This window comes from Lottia gigantea (genome assembly GCF_000327385.1).
Source record: "Lottia gigantea unplaced genomic scaffold LOTGIsca_96, whole genome shotgun sequence".
NCBI classification, from domain to species: domain Eukaryota; kingdom Metazoa; phylum Mollusca; class Gastropoda; family Lottiidae; genus Lottia; species Lottia gigantea.
Window position 1 is genome coordinate 157022 of NW_008711113.1, and position 22159 is coordinate 179180.

Here is a 22159-nt window from a genome sequence, read left to right on the forward strand (position 1 = left end):
ACAGATTTTTTTTTAGACTACATTTACACATTGAAGCATCTACAAGCTGTATTTAAACTGTTCGTAGGTAAAGTTTCAAAATTTGGACATTGTATATACGTTGTCAATGGTCACAGGTGATCGAACACCGAATTTAGACCACAGGTGCGAAATCTGAGTGTTTACCAGGTCTTATGGCCAAAAATACTCGTTGACTTATATTTTATTTTGACATAAAGTCCAAAGACTACAAGGCGGGTGGTCAAAAATACTTTCGATCTTGGGGCAGATCGGGGTAATTATTTTTTATCTGGTAAAGGGGGAGAGGTATGCAACCAAAAACAGCTGAATCCGTTTTCCATGCGCTAATATATGTATCGACAAACGATGAAAACCTTGAAGTAGAACGTTCCCAAAGAATTCCGATAGTAATGTACTATGTAAAGGAATGGAGCCGAAGTAGCATAGACAAAGGAGTACAAGATAATAGCATATAAGATAATATATAAACAACAATATTTCATTAGATAGCGGAACACTTATACTTCTCCTGAGTTTTATCGTAAAAAAACGTTTCAACAATCTCCATTGTCATCATCAGTTTAATTGTTTCAAATTTCTGTAATTTTTGTAGTTTGAGAAATAATTGTAGTATTTCAGCCTAAATAATTAGAATTTAAGTTTAAACGACTCGAGTAAAATTTCTGATCGATTTACAAGCTCGACTGACCAACAACTGTGTATGTTAGCCATTTAAATACTTTCACAGACCATTAGGCCCTAACTATGTCGAATCGATGTTATCATCGGGTCAAACATTGGATAACCGTCAATAAAACTCGAAAAATACACAAGAAATTTCACGTTGAATTTTAGTTCACCTGGTCAAACGGTGATTGATCGATCCCGAACAATCGGCCTTTCATCTTTTTAAAAAGGTCTTTAAATAACAAAAATTCAAACCATTTTATTCTCTTGTCATAAAACCTTTCTTTTTAATCCCGTCTACTGTCTTAAAACATTTTTATTATCGTTATTTCTTTTGATTTGGTATGGGTGTCACGCAGGGTTCCCTTTTGTCGCTTCAATCATTTACCCGTTATTTAAATGACTTTTCCATTGAACTTTATTTCTTAAAGACAATACGTAGATCAAGGTTATCTTTTGAGCCCTCATGTATTCGTCGATTATGCAAATATATTTTTTTTCTCTATAGGGTGCCCTTTTGATGTAAATTAGATATTAGCTTTTGATTGAACTTTCGAATGTTATGTTTTTATTTGTAACAAATAAACAACAGATTTGAATACTTCAACCTTGTTACATTCAGTACCATGAAAATAATGGATTTCTTATGGATGTCCAAGAAAGAGTAGACTAATGCCGCTGCCCTAACAAAACTTCACTCATTACACAATGCATGACCATACACACGGGCTCTCCCTTGTGATTCTCGTTTTTTTTTTTAAATTTTAATGGAACCTTTGTATCTTTATCATTTTTACGTAACCCAACCGAGATGGTGAGTCGAAAACCCCAGTTAAAGCATGGCATCAGGTGTTCCTTATGGGATAACATGCCCCGCAACGCTATTTGCTTTCCGAGCAAAAATAATCCGACCAATGCATACATTTTTGTTAACTTCGTTGTTTTTGTACTGGTGTTTCTTGTGTGTGCATCACCGCAGTTCAAATATTTTCACTTGTTATTCTTAACCATGACTCGTATGAGCAACTTTCTAAGGTTTTACTGCAAATTTTGTAACACCACAAAACAACGTTGACCACCATTTAAAATTGGCAGTATGAACTAATTCAAAGAGTATATCATAAAATGGTTTTTATCTTAAACGTTTTGAAGACTTGAGAATGAAGATACTTATACTAATGGACAAATTTGGAGAGTTTTTGAAACATTTTTTTTAAAAACGAATAGATTGTAAAGAGGTTTTCTAAACTTTTACAGTGTATTGGGCTTACTGATAGCATCAATTTGCACTATTCCAACTTTCAGTCAGCTCTCTGTTGTTCCTGCAAATCTATTAAATCTAAGCGTTGAACACAGGGAGAAAAGATTCCTGTTAATGTAAATCTTACTCGAAAACCACCTTAAACTAGTTAAAATTAACGACGTAATAATTTGTATAAGTAATTAGGGCGTTGGAGGCCAAGAGATTAATGAAGAAGCGTACAAATTAGAGGAAGTCATTAGTTAAAAGTAGATTACACCGTATGATAGGATATCCTGGACATCATATTTATATGTTATCATTTATATACGAGACGTGCTTAATTAAAGTTCATGAACAAAATATCAAATTGTTTTTTACTTCCGGTGTCATTGGAGATTGACGAAAGGACGAGGTTTTCAGAAACTAAAGTAGCTGGGACGAAAATAGAAGCCATTAATTGTAAAAATCACATTTATTGTCTGTTTTTGTTCGATTTTTCCATCTCGTATAGAGCCAAAATTTTTCCAATCATAACAAAAAGCACATTGATTTATAGGGAGCCAGTAGGTTTTAACGAAAATTTGGCTTGCGAGCATTTATAATGTAACTTGGCCAACGAACTGACAGACGACGGACAACGAACAATATCGGCAATATGAATCCGCGCTGATTGAAAATGTATAACATTCACATGGTTTATGGCATATAATATTCAGAATGACCAATAGCTGAAAACATTGCTTACCTTCCAATTCAGAACTTACAGGTTTCCTATTTGTTTAGTCTAATAAATCACGTAGCTTATAATCCGGCAATGTTATGTATATCCGATTAAAAAACACAATAATGTCATATACTTTTAGAAATATCGAGAATTACTAATCACTTAAAATATTGCTCCGACATCAACCTTTTAGATTATGAATGCCGATGACTGAGTTTTGGCGACTAAACTTATCATTTCATTTGCTATTACTTGCGTAAGAACCCATTGAACAGATCGCCCAAACTCATAAGCTTCATTCAAGGCAATGCACGTGCAATTGATACGTTGACACACTTTCTGTGATGTTTTGATAGTTCAGTCCATTTTGTAATTAGGGGGTTTTTCACTGATTGCCTTGATTTGTATAATAGATTTAAACCTGACATTATTTCGCATATTTTAATATCGCTAAATTCTACAGAAGTAGCTACGATCACCGCTAAGGGGCGATCGGTTTTGAAGAAATCGACAGTTGGCTTAATATAAAGGTAACATCAGAATTATTGGCACGATGAGATCGTTAACGCCTTATAGTGCGTAATGGGGGAATATCTTCATTGAACTTGATGTGGCACAGGGCCACATAAACTGATGTGCGATATTTACACGTAGTGTCCTGTAAGGTGTCGGTTCTCTTAAACAGGACGAAAGAACTCTTGACTCGGATACGGACTTAAATAGATGCACATCAAAGAATGCTGGGAACAGGTACTCCAAGCTTGGTCAAAGTTTTCATTTGCGTCGGCAAAGTTTATATGCATAGTTGATAGCGTCGATAGATTTTAATAAATAGAAACGACAAGCTACCAGAAGGATTTCTTTCAGAGTTCAGTACAAATGAAATGAGTTTCACGTCCTACCTTTCTGCACAATGTGGGCTGATGAAGACGGACAATGCCATGCAGGATGCAATGAGGGACATTTTGCCAAGACAATGGAATTAGCCTGCGAGAGTAAAGTGCAGAAGGACGAATATGTTAAGGAACACATTTTTACTTGTGGCTAGGGTTGTCCAACCATGGTTTATCAAGAGACAACCGGAAAGAAAGTCTATTCAAAGTTGAATGACCTACCATACGACCACCATTCATCAGAAACAATTCATCGTAAACAATGTAAAAACATTCACCATAATTATTTCTATGTACAATGATCTTTATGGTCTTGTTTTCTTCAAAGAACATGACATCAATTAGCTTAACGAAGTCAATGGAAAAACAAGTGGAAATTCAATATGGGTGTGGTGAGATACCGCCTCGGATGTTTAGCAATTGATTGCTTGAACAGTTGAAAATGCTCATTTAGCAATTAGTCAACTTTATCAATAGAAAAATATCAGATAAGATTTGAACGACATTAAAAGAGGAGAGCGCAGAAAAGACAAGGGAATATAATATGGTATAACACACTTCTTTAATAACAGTAAAGTACATATCAAATGAAACATATCAGACGGAAACGCAAGAGCGAGGCGGTGAGACTTTGAAGTTTGCCATTATCTTACATGACCATGTTGTAAAAAAAGTCAACAAATGCTAGCCAAGCAGTCACCAAACAGTCAACAAATGCTCACCAAAAAGTCAACAAATGCTCGTCAAACAGTGAACAAATGCTAGTCAAACATTTAACAAATGTTCACCAAACATTCAAAAAATGCTCGCCAAGTAGTCAACAAATGTTCACCAAACAGTCAACAAATGTTCACCAAACAGTCAACAATTGCTAGTCAACAAATGCTGGCCACACAATCAACAATTGCTCACCAACACCAAGCAAATGTGAACTAAAAATTAACACATGTTCATTTGACAACTAGGTGCTTAATGCACATCAAAATTGGAACTCATTTCGTAGGATAAATAACATATGGTTGTTTAGCACGCGGCTCCCAATCTGTAAAAAACAACTTTTTCTGTCCAGCGTTTATTATGAGACCTTTAATTATTTCCCGGACAGCAAATGACAGTTATTACCCCGTATTTCACGGTTGTAATTTACAGCTCCGTATCAATTACCGTATGTAATGAAGAAAAGGATACACCCAAAGTACGATGGCGTACTACCGGGCGGGTCCGGAACTGAAATGTGTGAGTGTGTTGTGGTGGGGATTTGGGTTTCTGTACAATTAAAAGATCGATATCAATTAGCCAATGTAATGATTAAAGAGACACACCCAAGTTCAATGACTATAAGATATACCGGAGCTGGGTGATTGTGTGTTTGGGGGGAGGGGGGCGAGGGTGTTTGCGGAAACACGACGGAAAATTTGGTCATGGTCTTCAGATGGAGGGATGCCATGTTTTTCATTAAGAACTTTGATTTCAGCAATTACTAGGACAAAACTAAATTGATGATGCCGCTATGTACAGAGGTTTGTCAGCTAGACACACCACAACCACCTCATCCTCACGTAACGCAGCGAAGACGTAGGGAAGTTTCGTTTCATAACTCCTTGATTAGAGGCTTGTAGTGGGTAAACTTTAAACTTAGCGTTATTAATGCCGTAGAGTAAATTACGCTGTGATATAACATACTCGTTAATTAATTATATATTTAATTAATTACAGTTCCAGGAATAATAATCAAAGACAATTTGTTAGGGTGGCGAGATATATTCAGTGCCAGTTATGAAATGAAAAAACGAAATGAAGTGAGTTTTACGTCTTATTTTTCTGCACCTGATTGGGTTGTTGAAGACAAAAATAATATTTTGCCAAGACAGTGGCGTTATTAGCCTTCTCTATCTTCGATTTGCAACTGTCGGTGCATGGACTTGCAACAGGTGCGAAAGTTAGTTGAGTTGTAGGAAGACGAACCTCCCTTTATAATAACGGACTCCTGTCTCTCGGTGTTCAATGATATTTGGGTTTTGTTAATATTGTAAAGTCAATTTTCCTTTTTCTATTGCTACGAGTACCCGAAGCACGGAGCATTGGCCAATGTTTATTTCTGTTACCATACACGTAGTTATATCAATGCCAATTCTATCTATCAATGAACGACTTCATCTAACTGACGTCACTTCCGTTTGTATATTGACAGTCGAATTTAATACGAAAATTCGAAATTTGTTCATGTAAAGGTGAAGGACGGTGCAAGAGAAAATTATCACGTTCTGTATAGCTGACGTGGTGGGAAGAGAGATCCCAGGTGAAAGCACAATGTTTGTACGGCATTCAGCAACCATGTGATGCGTGGGTCGTACACTTCACGAACAATTTTCACGTTAAATTGTTATGACGCGGTCATAGAGTCTATTTGGAGTATTGGCGTGGTCTTCATTCATTCATGCATTCATTCATTCACTCATTCGTTCGTTCGTTCGTTTAAGACATGCTCTGATTGGTTAAAGTCATTAGAACGCGACAGTAGTAGAACACTTGTTAGATTACAACGGAGACGAACAATCTAATCGAATAGCTACATTTACAAACTTCTGTAACACAAGAAATTTAGCTATTACAGTCAAGGTATAAGACGACGTTCGTTTTAGCTTGACATTTTAAAGATGAGAGTTTTCTCAAAGACGATATTTCCACCAGATGAACCAATCTTGTTAATAAGAACGCTCGGTTGGCGACAGTTATCTATAACGTTCATTGAACTTCATTATGAAACCTGGAAAATGGCAAATCGGATCGATTAACCTGGCTGTCTTTGTCCAATTAACGATCAGAATTATTCACTTGGATGATCAGTGTTATCATCTAGAATTTACAAAGCGGATCAGAATTAATTGAAAGTTATTTTGACGTGATATCTGGGGTCATTAGCGGGCAATGCCATATAGTGTACAATGATGGTTAATCAAAGAGCGGTATTACAGGATTACGGAGGTTTATGGACATTTAATTAGTATCGTAGATACTATTTGCTGCATTCCAATTTCCGTTCTGACGTTGGTGATTCCCATAATTCCAGAAAAAAATGGCCACATTATGACGTCACTAACGTAAATACCATTCTAAATTTGATATGGATAAAACGTGGACGACGATGAGATGAGTACTAAAGTTGGAATTGTCTATCACACTTTTTTCTTTTCAGAAATCGCAAAAGTGTTCAACTGCAATTACAATCAACTGGATGGTTCAACATTCCGACCTTTGCCGACGATAAGATTCAATAAGTTTTACAAGGAAGACCAAGAGAAGCTGTTGGCAACTGGTGGCAAATGCCGGTGGCATATGCCATTTTTAGTCGTGGGTGGGCCCATAATGATTTTTAGACAGATTGATGAGATTCCACCAAATTGCTACAAAATTAACGTTCGCTTCCAGACGTTCCAGCCAAAGCTGATATTACAGACAAAATATTTGGTGGTAATCGTAGTAGGATTTGGATCAATTTGGTGGTTTGGTAATGTTGGTTTGGTAGTCCAGAGCGAGTCTATTGGCATGGCAGTGAAGCTCAGAACGTGACTTGAATTACGTACTCGATCTTCTACATACTTCCAAAACTCGTTATGATCAAGGCCGACACAAGCCGATTGTTCTTTAACTTGATTCAATAAGCCACTCAATCGAGCAGTAAATCTCTATTAAGAAACAGCCAATCTAGAATGTTGATCTTGGCTCAAAACGAACACTCCGAGGTTTATCTCATATCTTTGTCAATGTATCGATTGAAACCAGTTTAAAATAACTTTATAATCGAGTTGTCAAAGATATGATATCACAGCTGTAATTATCAGTAATAAATAAAAAAATAGCTTGCCATCTTAAAAATTAACGGGTTTTCAAGAACAAGGGCAATAACTCAAAAACTCAATTTTACCAAGTTTCGTCAAAATCCGACAAGAGTTGTGTTTCATGCGGGGTTATAAAAAGGGTTTTCACGGCCTATTCATTCGAAATTACTTACAATCTGATGAATGAATGAATGAATGAATGAATGAATGAATGAATGAATGAATGAATGAATGAAGAATGAATGAAATCTGTGATTTGTGTTGACCTTCAAACGAACAAATCCTCAAACTTGTAAACGAATTCAAAGTAGATGTAATAATTCAAACTGTGGTCAAGGCAAAGCAAAATTTAAACAAAAATTGCAATGCAAGTTGACGCCATATGCCACGTCATGTCTTTCGACCAGTCCATATCAAGGCAGGTTTACATGGTAATTATAAATGATTGTTAAATTATTGTGAAACGAGGCGCCTAGAATACTGGTATGGCCTGCATCATTGACTATCTTTATATAACAATAAATCATTAAAACATGTGTCCTTGTCACTATGCATCGGAGTTTTCAAATTAAAGGTATTCGGTCGTTTAAATACTTGCTTGGTCGGTGCATGAAACCAAATGAATCGACGTTTTTCCCTCTACATTAAGCTATATTAAGCCGTCTAATTAATTGCTTGGTCCGTGCATGTAACCCTATTGCATCGAAGTTTTTCCATCTACATCAAAGGGATACAGTTGTTTAAATATTTGCTTGGTCTTAAGCTCTTCGCCGTGTATCAGAGTTTTTCCATCCATCTAAAGGTATTCGGTCATCTGAATATTTGCTTGCTCGGTGCATGAAACTAAATGAATCGAAGTTTTTTCCTCTATCTTAAAGTATGGCGTTGTATAAATATGTGCGTGGTTGGCACGTGTAGCCCAATCTTGAGCTCTTCGCCAGGGATCGGAGTTTTTCCATCCAAATTCAAATACATTCGTGTAAAATTTGCTAAATCGATCTCTGGAGCGCATTTGGAGCTGTCATTATCACTTTTCAGATTATAAATTAACGTTTAAACAAAATAGATCGTCATATGTTTATTTGAAGGTATATTTAGGTTAATTCTTATCATTCTAGATCTTATAAAAAAATTCTAACATTTTCAAACACACAGTCAGAAATAATAAATGTATATCTATAACGGAATGTCAATCAAGGTTGTCGAAACTTCTGTCCTTTTCATTCTAAAGCGTTCTTTGAATAACTGAAGTTGAGCTCTAAGAACATGGAAAGAAAATATTTAGACGACCATATCCCTTTAATTACTCTTATTCAAAGCGACCTTGAAAGATGTGCAGACGTCATAGGTCATCACGTGCAGTAACAATGACGTATCATGTGATAATAAATAGTCGACTTCCTTGAATCTTAAAAACTGTTTAAGAAAAGATAACGAGCTTCATGCTTTTCTTATTTGCATTGATTTATAGCTTATTAATATAAGAACCCCTTTTCCATGAACTGCAGAGGTATCAATTGTAGAGCACAAGCATTTGGCAACTCTCGTCGACAATTTCTGTAAAGCTGAATCTATTTTGCAGAGCGCAGAGAGACTCTCTCGTCGAACATTTGCTGATTTTATTGCAGAGCGTTAGCGGAACTGTTTGTGGTAGACCATTTTGCGCTATGCAACCATTCGGCAATCCTCGGCAGTTTCCGTAAAGCTGATTCTGAAATCTGATTGTTTTTTGTTTTGTTTTTTTGTCTGTTTACAGGTAGTCCTGAACGACCAGCATCTGATGTTTGAAGTACCAGAGTTACATGATCACTTGACAATATTCACATAGTTCCGGCAAACAATAATGGCTAGCACACATTACCGTGATATGTTGCAGAAGGCTAGTGGAACTTCTTTGGTAGAACGTTTGCTAAGAAAACTGTCGAGGGACGCCGAATGTTTTTTCGTTTTTTATAAATCATGCACTGTATTCAAAAAAATAAATTGCAACATAAGAGTCAAGTTATCACGTATTATCACGTATTATCATGTAAGACGATCTTTGTTAGTTTATTCAGATAAAAAAGGTTTGCTGGTAACGACGTAACAATGTACATTATATAATATGTAAATTAAATTCAAAATTTGAAACCAACAGGCTTTATACCGGTAATGTGGGCCAAACCATCGAAAAGGTTGTCGGTTATAGCAGTAAGTTATGCATTTTGCGGTAAGAATGCATTCCTCAGTCGTTGAAAATGTAAAAATTGTTATTCTTATATGAGAGGGAGGGAGGGAAGGGGAAGGGGGTATTAAATGCTGATGTCTGGGTCAAATTTCCCCTCATTGCATACTGTATGACTTTGCCTCATTGGCTCAATCTGAAGCGTGGTTAAGATGTGTAGTCGTTCGGATGGAATATAAACCGAGGCCCCGTATGCTACAGGATGTGCACGTTAAAGATCCGTTGACAAGGAATAGGCTAATGCCGCTGTGCTGGCAAATTTCTTCGTTGTACACTGTATGTCAATGCTAATCTTCATGGCATCATTGCATTTAAAAAGTCCACTCAAAGTTAGGATATACCGTTTGGATCTCCACAATGAAGAGTGACAAAATTGGTGAAATTTAAAACAAAACAACATGTTTACTTTCTTTTGACATTAAATATATTTCAAGTTGTTTTGAAAGACATTATAAGAAGAAAAAGGGGGGGTTGACAATTTTTTAAAGGGGTGGGGGGAGAATATAAAAAATAATCTGATATATACATATATATATACACAATAAAAACATTATAAATAACAATTTGCCATTTTTTTTCATTATTCTCATTTTTCAAAATCTTAACAAAAACAATGAACGTATTCATATAACAAATAATGGGGTATAAGATAAAAACAAATTTCTAAAACAAGTAACGTTTAACAATTAACTTAAGAAAGTGTTGTATTATATCTAACCGACTTTTCAAACCACCCATGACTTCGAAAAAGAAAGAAGAAAAACATCGTGAATACCAAATTTTGATATTTACAATGTGACTATTTTCAAGTATCCTTTTTTCGGTCACTTGTGACACGCTAAAACAAACAAAAATGTAAGACGATTTTTACTTGGTTTTGACTGAATTCGATTGTTTTCGTTTTAATGACAGTCACCTAATTCGAATTGTCAAAAGATGGCAGATTTCCATTTTGTGCATGGAAGTCATGAATTTCGTGACTGGAATTCCAATTGCAGTCATGAATTTCATGACAATTCGAAATGTAATTAGTAGGCTATGTTTTCTTTTGACTGAATTCGATTGTTTTGAATCTATAAAACTTTTCAGATCACCCAAATTGTGATGTCAGTTTTCAAAACAAAATAGCTATTCATAAGATTTTTGACTGGATTCGATTGTTTTCGATCAACCAATTCGATTTGACAAACTTTTTAACCACCCAAATGATTTGACAAACTTTTTCAACCACCCATATGAGCTTGACAAACTTTTTCAACCACCCAAATGAGCTTGACAAACTTTTTCAGCAACCCAAATGAGCTTGACAAACTTTTTTGAACCACCCAAATGAGCTTGACAAACTTTTTCAACCACCCAAATGAGCTTGACAAACTTTTTTTAACCATCCAAATGAGCTTGACAAACTTTTTTTTAACCATCCAAATGAGCTTGACAAACTTTTTTTAACCACCCAAATGAGCTTGACAAACTTTTTAACCATCCAAATGAGCTTGACAAACTTTTTAACCATCCAAATGAGCTTGACAAACTTTTTAACCATCCAAATGAGCTTGACAAACTTTTTAACCATCCAAATGAGCTTGACAAACTTTTTCAACCACCCAAATGTGAGCCAAAATTAAGTGTAACAATCTATTCTTATTTGCCAAAAAAAAACAGTTCAAGGTTTATATAAAATTTCTCCATAAAAGGGATAAAACACAGCCAAATTTAGTATCGAAATAGCTCCTGCTCATTTATCAGCTGTCAAACATGCGACAATTTGTCTGGTGACGTTATGTCATATATGATAAATGCCTAGATGCATTAAAATTTTTCATCAAAAGTTACAATCCATAAAAGGACAATAATTGTGGAATGCCCTAATAAATTGTGAGAATTCGTTTTTTCAAAATTCATAATCCATTTACAACCTGATACGAAATTATGTTGGCCACAATGGTGTTTTAAATCTTTAAAATCGCTTCTAAGCTTTTCCAAAATGTGAAGATCGATTATTCGAAATAAAGTTCGAATTTCATTGAACAAAATCAAGTACGCTTGCCATCAAAGCTCATTTTACGTTTCAGTTGACGTTATTTTTTCGAAATTTCGAAATACTACACAAATATCAATGACGTCATTACTTTATGTGTTGTCAATACTTATTTACACAAGTGACAAGAAAACGATCAAATCCGTATATATTATTATAATATTAATATTGCGAAACTTGATTTACAAAATTTGACCTTTGAAGTATACATTTCAGTATTGTGTTTATTTTCAATCATAGCCTAATCGCATTGAAGTCCAACCAAGTGTGGCAAAACTTTGACAAGGAAAGAGTAATAAAATTGATAATGAATTAAATTTTGCCGTAAATAGCTCTTAGGTCACAATTCGAAATCGAACGTTACATTTTAATGAACCGAAACGTCAAACACTTGTCCGAAATACTAAAAACAAATCTTAACAAAGTAATAAACAGAAAATTAAAAACATAATCGAACGTATAACAAAGAAGCGACAAATATATTCAAATTCGGAGGTAAAATATAAGATTACATACGCTGTGTCCGTATATAACTTATAAGTCACACCTCCAACATTTTAATAACAACTAAATAAAGTTAAATAATTGAAGGTAATGACGTATCAAAATTCGAATTTCGTAACTAATTGCTTAACAAGTTTCTAGAACAATTTCGTAACTACGAATTTGGCCTGTAAAATTAGTGCAAAACACTTCCTTAAGGCCGATCCAACCTTTCGACTTTGCCACCCTAAGGACTTTAGAGCTTGTGAATCCGTACAAGGCAAAGTAGACTGGTTTATCTACGCCACAAGGAAGTAGTAATGCTTTATTCTCAATCTATGGGTAACTTGAGATGAAATGTTAACCGGGTTTAACAAAAACATAAGTTTTATCTTATTGTGTCTTCATATGTAGGTCTTATTTAGATAACAGCTGAAGGTTATTTCGACACATTTTGATACTGTTATCACTTCTACAAATTGTTTTGACACTGTTATCAAACTCTCTACAAATTGTTTTGATCCTGTTATCAAACTCTCTACAAATTGTTTTGAAACTGTTATCAAACTCTCTACAAATTGTTTTGAAACTGTTATCAAACTCTCTACAAATTGTTTTGAAACTGTTATCAAACTCTCTACAAATTGTTTTGAAACTGTTATCAAACTCTCTACAAATTGTTTTGATACTGTTATCAAACTCTCTATAAATTGTTTTGAAACTGTTACCAAAATCTACAATTGTTTTGATATTGTTTTCAGATCTCTCTACAAGTTGTTTTGATGTTTGATACAGTTCTAAATTTTGTTTTGATATCGTTACAATTTGTTTTGAAAATGTTCTAAAAATTTGTTTTGATTTTGTTACAAATAGTATTGAAATGTTCAAATAAATTTCTTTTGTTTTGATATTGTTACAAATTGTTATGAAGTTCTCATGAGTTTTAAAAATTTGTTTTTGATATTGTTTAAAAATTTATTTTTGATATGGTTTAAAAATTTGTTTTGATATGGTTTAAAAATTTGTTTTGAATTTGTTACCATCCTCTTGTTTTGAATTTGTTACCATCCTCCAAATGTGGACGTAAACATTCTATAATTGGGTCACATTCTGTATTTAGAAACCATATACAAAAGTAACGGAATAGCGTATCATTTCAGAAAAAGTTTTGCGTCACGAAAAACGATATAATACACAAATTTTACTTAAGTTATAGAAAATATCACCGAATATTACATCTTTAACTTGACTAAGTTAAGTAAGTTAAGTAAGACTATGGGTACCCTATACATTAAGTTACACTTTCATAAGTATTCTGCACTTATAATATCTACAACAACAAAAAGTGTGTTTCCATGTTCGTTTGCAATCAAAGCGATACTGGTATAGCAAAAAGTTCAGTGACACAATTTCTGCGAAGGCATAAACTCTGTTAAAATTGTCTGTAAATATCACAGAAATTATGTGCAGTAGATATCTAAAGCATTATTAAATAATTCTGTTAAATACAGAAAAATGTGTGAAGTGAATGCTTAAAACGCTGTTAAATATTTCTGTAAATATACAGAAAAATTAATTTAGCAGAGTGGCATACTGAAATGAATGCTTGAAAGACCCAATTAAATATACTGTAAATTAACAGACAAAATACTTAACGTAAAAACAACGTAATCTTCTATAATCTTGTGTATTTTTTACAATTAAGTGACAAACACACTTTAATTAGGTACGAAATTAAGTGCTTAGTGCTACTTAATGAAAGTGTAACTTGAAATTAATCCCTAAATTGCACTTAGTATAAACTCCTTTTGTCATCTTATCACGTGGTAATTTAAAGGGACACTGTCGTCTACATACACACTTTATTATCTCATAAAGCCAACAATTAGTTGAACATGTCCCTTTAAATACTCAATAAACTTATAAATAACGTTATAATATAAATATAATTGATGTTTTTATACAAATTTGTCCATTATTTACAATTATCATGATTAGCACACAAATTTGCTAATTGATTCCTTATTTATGTATATATTTATTTTACAATTTGCAAATTCATGATCATTATATAGACAATACATTTTGCTTTGGGCGGCAGATCTGCCAATTTTAAAATTTGCTATTGAAATTGCAACGATGTAATTTTTTTTTGAAAAATGCACCAAATTTGACAAAGTTATATACAAATTTTGAACGATTGCTAGTTCGATTTTGCTATTTTTGCTATCAGATATTTGCAAATCGTATTGGAATACAATATAATCTATACACTATTCAGGGATACGTCGAAAACAGATTTAAAAATTTCCCCTAAAATAGTCCACTACCTTTTCAGACCGGGATATTTTCGACATTTCTTAACGCAAATATACACAATACGTTAATCTATAAGCCGATCCATATTATTGTTTGTAAGTTCTAAAGATCTTTAATTGGACGTCACCCAAAGTCACTTAAAAGTGATTATCGTTAGTGATTACGTCACACGTAAGGCCGTAAATATTTTGTTACGACATTCCTGTCATACCACCAGCCCCGTCACATTGACTAGTACATACGTTACATGCGTTTCAAGTACCGCATCTTTGTCATGTTACGACTATTACCTACGATATCGAGCCAGTTTCCTCGTCCGAATTGTTCGCAATAGGAATTTCACACACGCTGCCCTCCTCCGACACCTCGTCGCTGACGAAAGGGTCCTTAGTATCACCTTCCATGAAGCCGGATTCCGCACTGTCTTCGTCGGAGTCGGTACTTACGGATCCGTCGAGACAGTAACGCACGTCCTCCTCCTGTTGTAAGGAATCAATGTCATTTCCCATTTGTAAGTCGATGATGTGCCTTCGCATTTCACTATTTACAGAAATATTGTCATTATTATCCAATGTTAAAGCGTCCAAAATTTCACTTTCGTCCGATATGCTCGATAAGTCCAAATTTTCATTCTCGTCGAATTCCTCTGCGAGTTCTGCCAGCATGTGTAGTTCCTCGTCTTGGTGATTTTCTGTGATGGAACCCAATCGTGGTGCCGTATTTGATTTCGAAATTGGCGGCTTAAAGTTCGTGCCAGTGCTGAGGAATTGCTTCCTTAGAGGCAGCACCGAGTTGGCAATGGGCAACGATTTGGTTCTTTCCAAAACCAGGCGAGAATTTTGCTTCCTGATTTTCTCTCTTTGAAATTCCTTCAGAGAAAACGACAGCTTCTGATGCAACTGCACGGCCATTGCTTTCGCTTTAGCTTCAGATTTACACAAAACTGCATGGCATCGTAGTTCCATCTTCATTCTTTTGCCCTCGTGTCTGTAAACCCAAACGAAAAGTCGTGGGTAGCTGGGATGGGCTATGCAGTAAGAAATTCGATGAGCTCTGTACTCCGTCAATCCCTGTTCCTTGGTATGCGCCTTAAGACCAGATCCAGTGATATTGAGCTTCATTTCTAATCCAGCATGGGAGCTGCGCATATAGTTGTTCCAGATGGTTCCCACTGGTTTGTCCACACAGCCGTCGCCTTTCATCATGGCGGTTTGGACATTGCCCAAATATCTGACTTTGTAACATGGGTCCCTCTCACTGATATTCAGGTTCTTCTTCCAGCCAAAGATACTCATTTTGTTGATGTCCGACTGACCACTTTAAAATCAAAATTCACAATTAAAGTCCGATTTTACGTCGAATTCAAAATTTCTATTAATAACAAAAACCACGTTTTCACTTCCTATATAGATCCGGTTACTTAAAAAATCCAAATAACTTCTTACAATTCAGGTCCAAATTTAACCAAAGTTTAAAATTAAAAATGGCGTGTAAATGAAGTCCATAGATTTCTAGTTGCCAATAATTGACTGACCTCAAGAATGTCCCACTTTTAATAAAACTGTGTTGACAGTGTGTCACCAGCTGAGAATTCGCCGTGGTTCGACTTCACCTGGTAGAAACAGTACCACAAAACGTGTGTTGAGAACTCAAGAACACAAACAACTGCCGTCTCGGTAGAAGATAACGTCCACTGGAAACCACAAAAATTGGTATACGGTGTCCACAGAGCTAAAACTCTAAACTCTGTATACAATATTATCCCTCTACGAGTAACAACATTTTGTCTTGTGTCTTTTTGAAACTCTACCTGTCGTGTTGAAGGTATAAATAGGTATTTACACGACAAGAGATTTATTGACCCAAGTCACGTGACGCTACCCGACCTTCTCATTGGTTACTTCTGTACGGAAGCAGGACGACAGTGTTAAAGCCAACCGCCTGCGGGGAAATGAATACTTCTAGTCATGTTCGCGCGAAATATTGTCATTTTGTTCAGCTTTCGTCTTATCTTTTATATATAATATACTTTAATTGAGAAATTCTATGGAAAACAATACAATTAGTAGATTACTTTAAGTAGAAGTATTTAGCTCTTATTTGTGTAGTATGACGAATGTACGCCATAGAATCGAACGCTATTTATAGTATCGTACATCATAGGGGCATTGAATACTTTTTGGGAAATACATTTTATAGGACTGAGACCCCCTTAAAACACTGTATGTCGAACATTTTTGAACCGCTACCCTTTACGAAGACCCTTTCTTATATCAAATGATTTTTTAAGGTTTTCTTGTTTTTATATGAGAAGCTGATACGCTTCGCTTCCAAATAAAGTTACAATTTCGTTCTGTTTTTTGTTGGTTTTTTGTACAATTGAGACAAAAAATATCAGAAAAAACAACGAAAATCGAAATCTTATTTTTATTAGATACAGTACGATAAAACTTCCACGTGAATCACTTCTATATCCCGTTTGACGACTATATGAGTCCTGTAATTCTAGACAAACTTGACCAAATATGATGTCATTATTGCAAAAATTCCACTTAATTAAAAGGCATCGTGACAGTGACATCATAATCTAGTTATAGATATTTTAATGCCGGAACCACAGAAGTCAAACTGGAAGTAGGATTGGAGCAAATGGAAGCTATAAGTGCACCCAATACACATAAAAAGACGTTTCTTCAGCGGGCATTAGCAAATAATTTCGAGCATCAACGAAATTTCAGGTCGGCACATCTTGACTTGATATGGGATGGGGTTTTTAATCCTTATACAAATTCATTCACACATACCTTGACCTCGAGGTCAGACCCAGATGTCAATTATTGCTTCATCATCTGGCAATAAAACGTGGTTTCATAACTTTCTTAAAAGTGAGAGATGGCTGTAGCCCGATTGGTAATTGATCAAATTGAATAATGACGTAGGTAACACGAAAAGGTTGTTATCCGCATCTACCGTATCAAGGACAGGATGTCGTATGGCCTTTATGTATAAGGATCTACTTAAAACTAGATATTTATGACGACAATATGGCAAATGTGCCAAGATATTATAAAACCATAAAACGCTTGATATAAGTGGAATTTTGAAATCTGCAGAAGTCTGACAAAAAACTGTGCAAATTGATGATATCAGTGTCCCCAATACACATAAAAAATTAGAAAACCTGTTAATAATCCCTTTTAGTAAGAAAACATGGCTCAGCCTCGCCTTGACGACCTAAGACGTATCTTTTGTTTTTATTTGTGCCTTATGATATTCAAATTTGTCCAGTAAACAAATATTAACCGTCTGTCATACAAGATAAACTTTGAATATAAAAACATTGCGAAATTATCTCAGAGATAACAATAGTATGAATTAATACAACACGCCACAAGATATACTATATAGCGTACACGATATTTAAACATTGATATCTGTTTTATTTAAATGAGGATTAAAATAAGCGTGATTGTGTTCTTACCTTATCTTGTATGTATTGTGTAATAGGAGGAAGAGGAAGAGAGGAGAGGAAGAGGAGAGGAAGAGCAGAGAGAAGGGGGGTGGTAGGGAAGGAAGGAATATAGGTGAAAGAGAGCGAGGGAAGAGAGGGGGAGATGGGGAGAGAACGGAGAGGGAAGAAGGAGGAAGTAGACAGAGAAGTAACAAAGATAGGGATAAGAGAGAAGGAGAGAGAGAGCGAAGGCAGGCGGAGAAAGGAGAGGGAATTAAGGAAGGCGAGAGGGAAGGAGAAAGGACAGGATAAATGACAGAGGAGAGATGGAAGGCTAGCGGAGAAGGAGAATGAAGGAGAGATGGAGCGAAGGAGGAGAGGGAATGAAGGTAGACGAGAGGGAAGGAGAATGAGGGGTAGAAGGAGAGAGAATGGAGAAGGAAGAAGGAGACAGGGAAGATACAAAGGGGGAGAAGAGAGAGGGAAGGCACATGGAGGAGAGGTAAAGAGAAACGGTGAAAGAAGATCGGAGAAGGTGAGGGAAAGACGGAAAGGTGAAAGAAGGTGGAAACTAAAATGGGATGGAAGGACAGAGACAGGGGTATAATGGAAAATAGGGAGGAGGTAGTAAAAGAAGCGGGGCGAAGGGGTAAAGACAGGGGAAGATTGAGGGAAATGGAACGGGAACAGGGAAATTAGAATAGATAGGAAACGAGAGGTGGAAAGGAAGAGAGCAGAAAAGGCACGAGAAAGGGAGGCAATTCTAAATGGTTTTGTAACCCGTAAAATGAACTAAATTATGCATTTTCTTTCCCTGATTCAACCACAATAGTAAGCAGCTTGTCCAAACGAAAGGGAATTTTTATGTGAACCGTATATTAAAGATGTGATATAAATATTGAGACGTCGTCTTTATTTGACGGTTTGGAAGGATGGGTATGACAGTTATATAAACATTTTTAGTAATCGGCTATTTTTAGCTCTGAACTGATGCATATCATTCATATAAGACTTAAAGTTGGATTGCCCCGAGGCATATATTACAAGTTCATTTTAAGGATTAAATCATACCAAAATTACCATTAGAAGCCGAGGAATATGATTTTGATTTGACCAACTAAATCGCATAGTGATATTATGTGTTCGGTGTTCAGTCTTTTACAAACTTAAGGAATTGATTTTTGGGATATCTATGCCCTTTTAGATTTGAGTCAGTAGGGAAAATGACTGTTGGTCACTTAACTTTCGAAAGCTAGGCTTAAAACTGTTTCCATTTTGTTTCTTTAATTTTTGTCCATCAAACTTCGAAGCTTGGATCATGTCAAATTTCTTCGTGTCGTAAACGTTCAATTATCTAATATTAGGAATGGATAACACGAAACGAAATATATTTATATGTTAGTAATTTTGCAAAGTGCAAAAATTGGGCCATATATTTTCAGAGCACAATTAACGCTTTATGTATATCGACTGGTGTTCCATTCCACCCACGAGCAAGGACAAAACGAAATGTATTTTAAGGACAATGTATTAAGTGAAACAGTGCAACGACTAACCCGTGTTACAATTTTATAAAGGATATTCGTGTTTACATTATGTTATTTCCATTGTCTAGGTCAAAGCAGAGGTAAACATACGAATGCGGTATTAAGGTCATTGTGAATGCTTTATGATAATGAGTAACAATTTGAAGGGCTGTTGTATAAGAACATAATCGACATATCTATCAAACACATAACAAGGGTTTAATCCGAAACTATCTATCGTGTATATCGCAGGCTAGTAAAAGTAAATTAGTTTTAAACTAGTAAAATTGCGATCAGAGGCTGGGTAAGAGTCAGCGAGTTTCAGAGTAGTCAAATAGCTATCAGAGGCTAATAAGAGTAAGCTAGTTTTGGATAAGTAAAATAGCTAGTTTTAAACTAGTAAAATAGTTTCAGACTAGTATAATAACTATTATAGGCTAGGTAAGATTCGGGAGGTTTTGGACAAATATCTATCAGAGGCTAAGCAAGATTCGGTTAGTTTCAGACTAGTCCAAGACATTATAAGAGTCTCAGACTAACACGACCTTTAAGTAATATGGTAGGTTTATAGCTTTGTATTGTGTCCATATGACAATATGATTGAGTTTATGAATGGTTTTATAAGGCAAACCCAAGGAATGCTTCGACTCATTATGCAAGTCTAAAGATTTGTTGGCAGTGGCGGAGCCAAGTTGGCGTCCGCGGAGGAGGTGAAATATTTGAGGTTGGCTGAATTTGTAACCTAGTTATGAAAGACTTGCCCGAAAAACTTGCATTCGGGGCTGGGAGGGGCGCGGCTGCCCTCCTCCCCCTGCACCCCTTTGGCTCCACCACTGCTTGTGGAATACCATCTCTTGATGGGCCATCCGCTGAGGAAAACTGCTCACGCTGTTGACACTGTTAACCATTTCTCCTGAATTATCATGGAGATCAACGCAAGCAGATTAATAGCATACAACACAGCAAGATCACCTTCCCCTGCTGAGCCTTCCATTGTGTGTAAATATAATCTTTAACCACCAAGAATAAACAAGAAAACTGTTCACAATGAGGTAGACAATGGGTAATTGATTTCCTTTGTTTAAAAGCACCTCCAAATGCTGTAGAACAATTGAAAGCTTATTCTTCCGGATTATCAAGGAGATCAAGGCAAGCAGATAAATAGCATACAGCACAGCAAGACGATCTTCCCCTGTTGAGCCTCCCATTGGGTGTCATTAGAATCTTGACCGAGGTTTAACAGGAAAAATGCTCACACTGAGGATCATTCCAGCAGATAAAACCAACAATTGTAGGATCTTCCCCCGGCGAGACTTCCATTCGGTGTTAACAGTATACCACTCATTGGAGGACTCTCTCCTGCTGAGCCGTCCATGGGGTTTCATTAGAATCTTTGCATTGGACTTGCCTTTTGTGTTAAGCCTGGAGATCATTTCACTTTGTCAATGAAGTGAAAGATCCCGCTAAGATGTCAATTTAGAGTCGATTTATCAAAAGTGACACGATGTTATTTGGAACACCTAATGCCATTTTGCCATTAAGGTTTCACAACCCCTGGGTGTTTTACCCAGTGGTGACGACAGTGGGGGTACCTCAGAAAAATAGTTTATACTCTAAATTGTACTCCCACTCCGTTGCTTAGAAATTTAGAAAAATGAGCCCAAAATATGTGTCCGAATGCACCAAATCCGCTCTGAGAAATCTTTGATCGTTAGAAGAAATAGAGCAGAATTTGGCTAGTGTGGAACCCCCGATGCCCCACCACTGTGCGAAGTGGCTTATCAACTCGACACACCTTTCATGGACAGACAACTACACCTTCAAAAGATGTACAGCAGCTTGGTAATCAGGGCTAAATGATAGACATGATTATTCCAGTCTGAACAACCTATGGCGGGATGCAGGAGGTCGCTTGCTAGATTGGAATTCTGCGACTGCGTTTCTCAACCGAACAAAATGCTCCATTTCGCGCTGATACATATTTACCAAGAAGAAGTAGAACAACCTGGTAATCAGAGCTAAATGATCGACATATTATCCAGTCTTCGTGATGGAAAAGCTTAATCAATAGATTGTGTTGACCTATTAATAGTGCAGAGCTGTAGAGTACACTTAGAGTACTGTTGATATGATTTGAAGGCATTGCATGCCTGAATGTTACCTCTGGATGACCTTTAAAGGGATTCTGCATAGTTCCAGTTTTTAAAAGGGTTGTAAATTCTAAAACCAAGAATAACAACAACTAAAGCAAGCAAAAAGAAATTGCCAATAACAAGGGTAACACGAACAACTAAAGCAAACAAAAAGGAACTGCAAAAAACGACGATAACAACAACTTCAGCAAGCCAAAAACAAGGATAACACGAACAACTTAAGCAAGCCAAAAGAAATTGCCAATAACAAGGATAACACGAACAACTAAAGCAAGTAAAAAGTAACTGCAAAAAACGAAGATAACAACAACTTCAGCAAGCCAAAAACAAGGATAACACGAACAACTTCAGCAAGCCAAAAACAAGGATAACAACATCTAAAGCAAGCAAAATGAAATGAATGGAGTTTTACGTCCTACTCTTCTGCATCGTGTGGGCTAATGAAGACGGGCAACGCCATGCAGGGTGCCATGAGGGAAATTTTGCCAGGACAGAGGCATTAGCCTGCTCTTTTTCGATTTCCAACTGTCGAGGGGTCTTTAACGTGCACAGCCTTTAGCACACGGAGCCTCGGTTTAT

At 36.0% G+C, this 22159-nt stretch overlaps 1 protein-coding gene across 1 annotated transcript; it reads right to left on the reverse strand.

The window, feature by feature from the left end:
* Window positions 1–15121: 15121 nt before the first annotated feature.
* On the reverse strand, window positions 15122–15727 carry LOTGIDRAFT_55984 (hypothetical protein; the record flags this gene model as incomplete). The annotated part of the gene is made up of 1 exon (XM_009068896.1): window positions 15122–15727. A coding segment is annotated over one exon (606 nt), but the record flags the coding sequence as incomplete, so codon positions are not given.
* Window positions 15728–22159: the final 6432 nt, after the last annotated feature.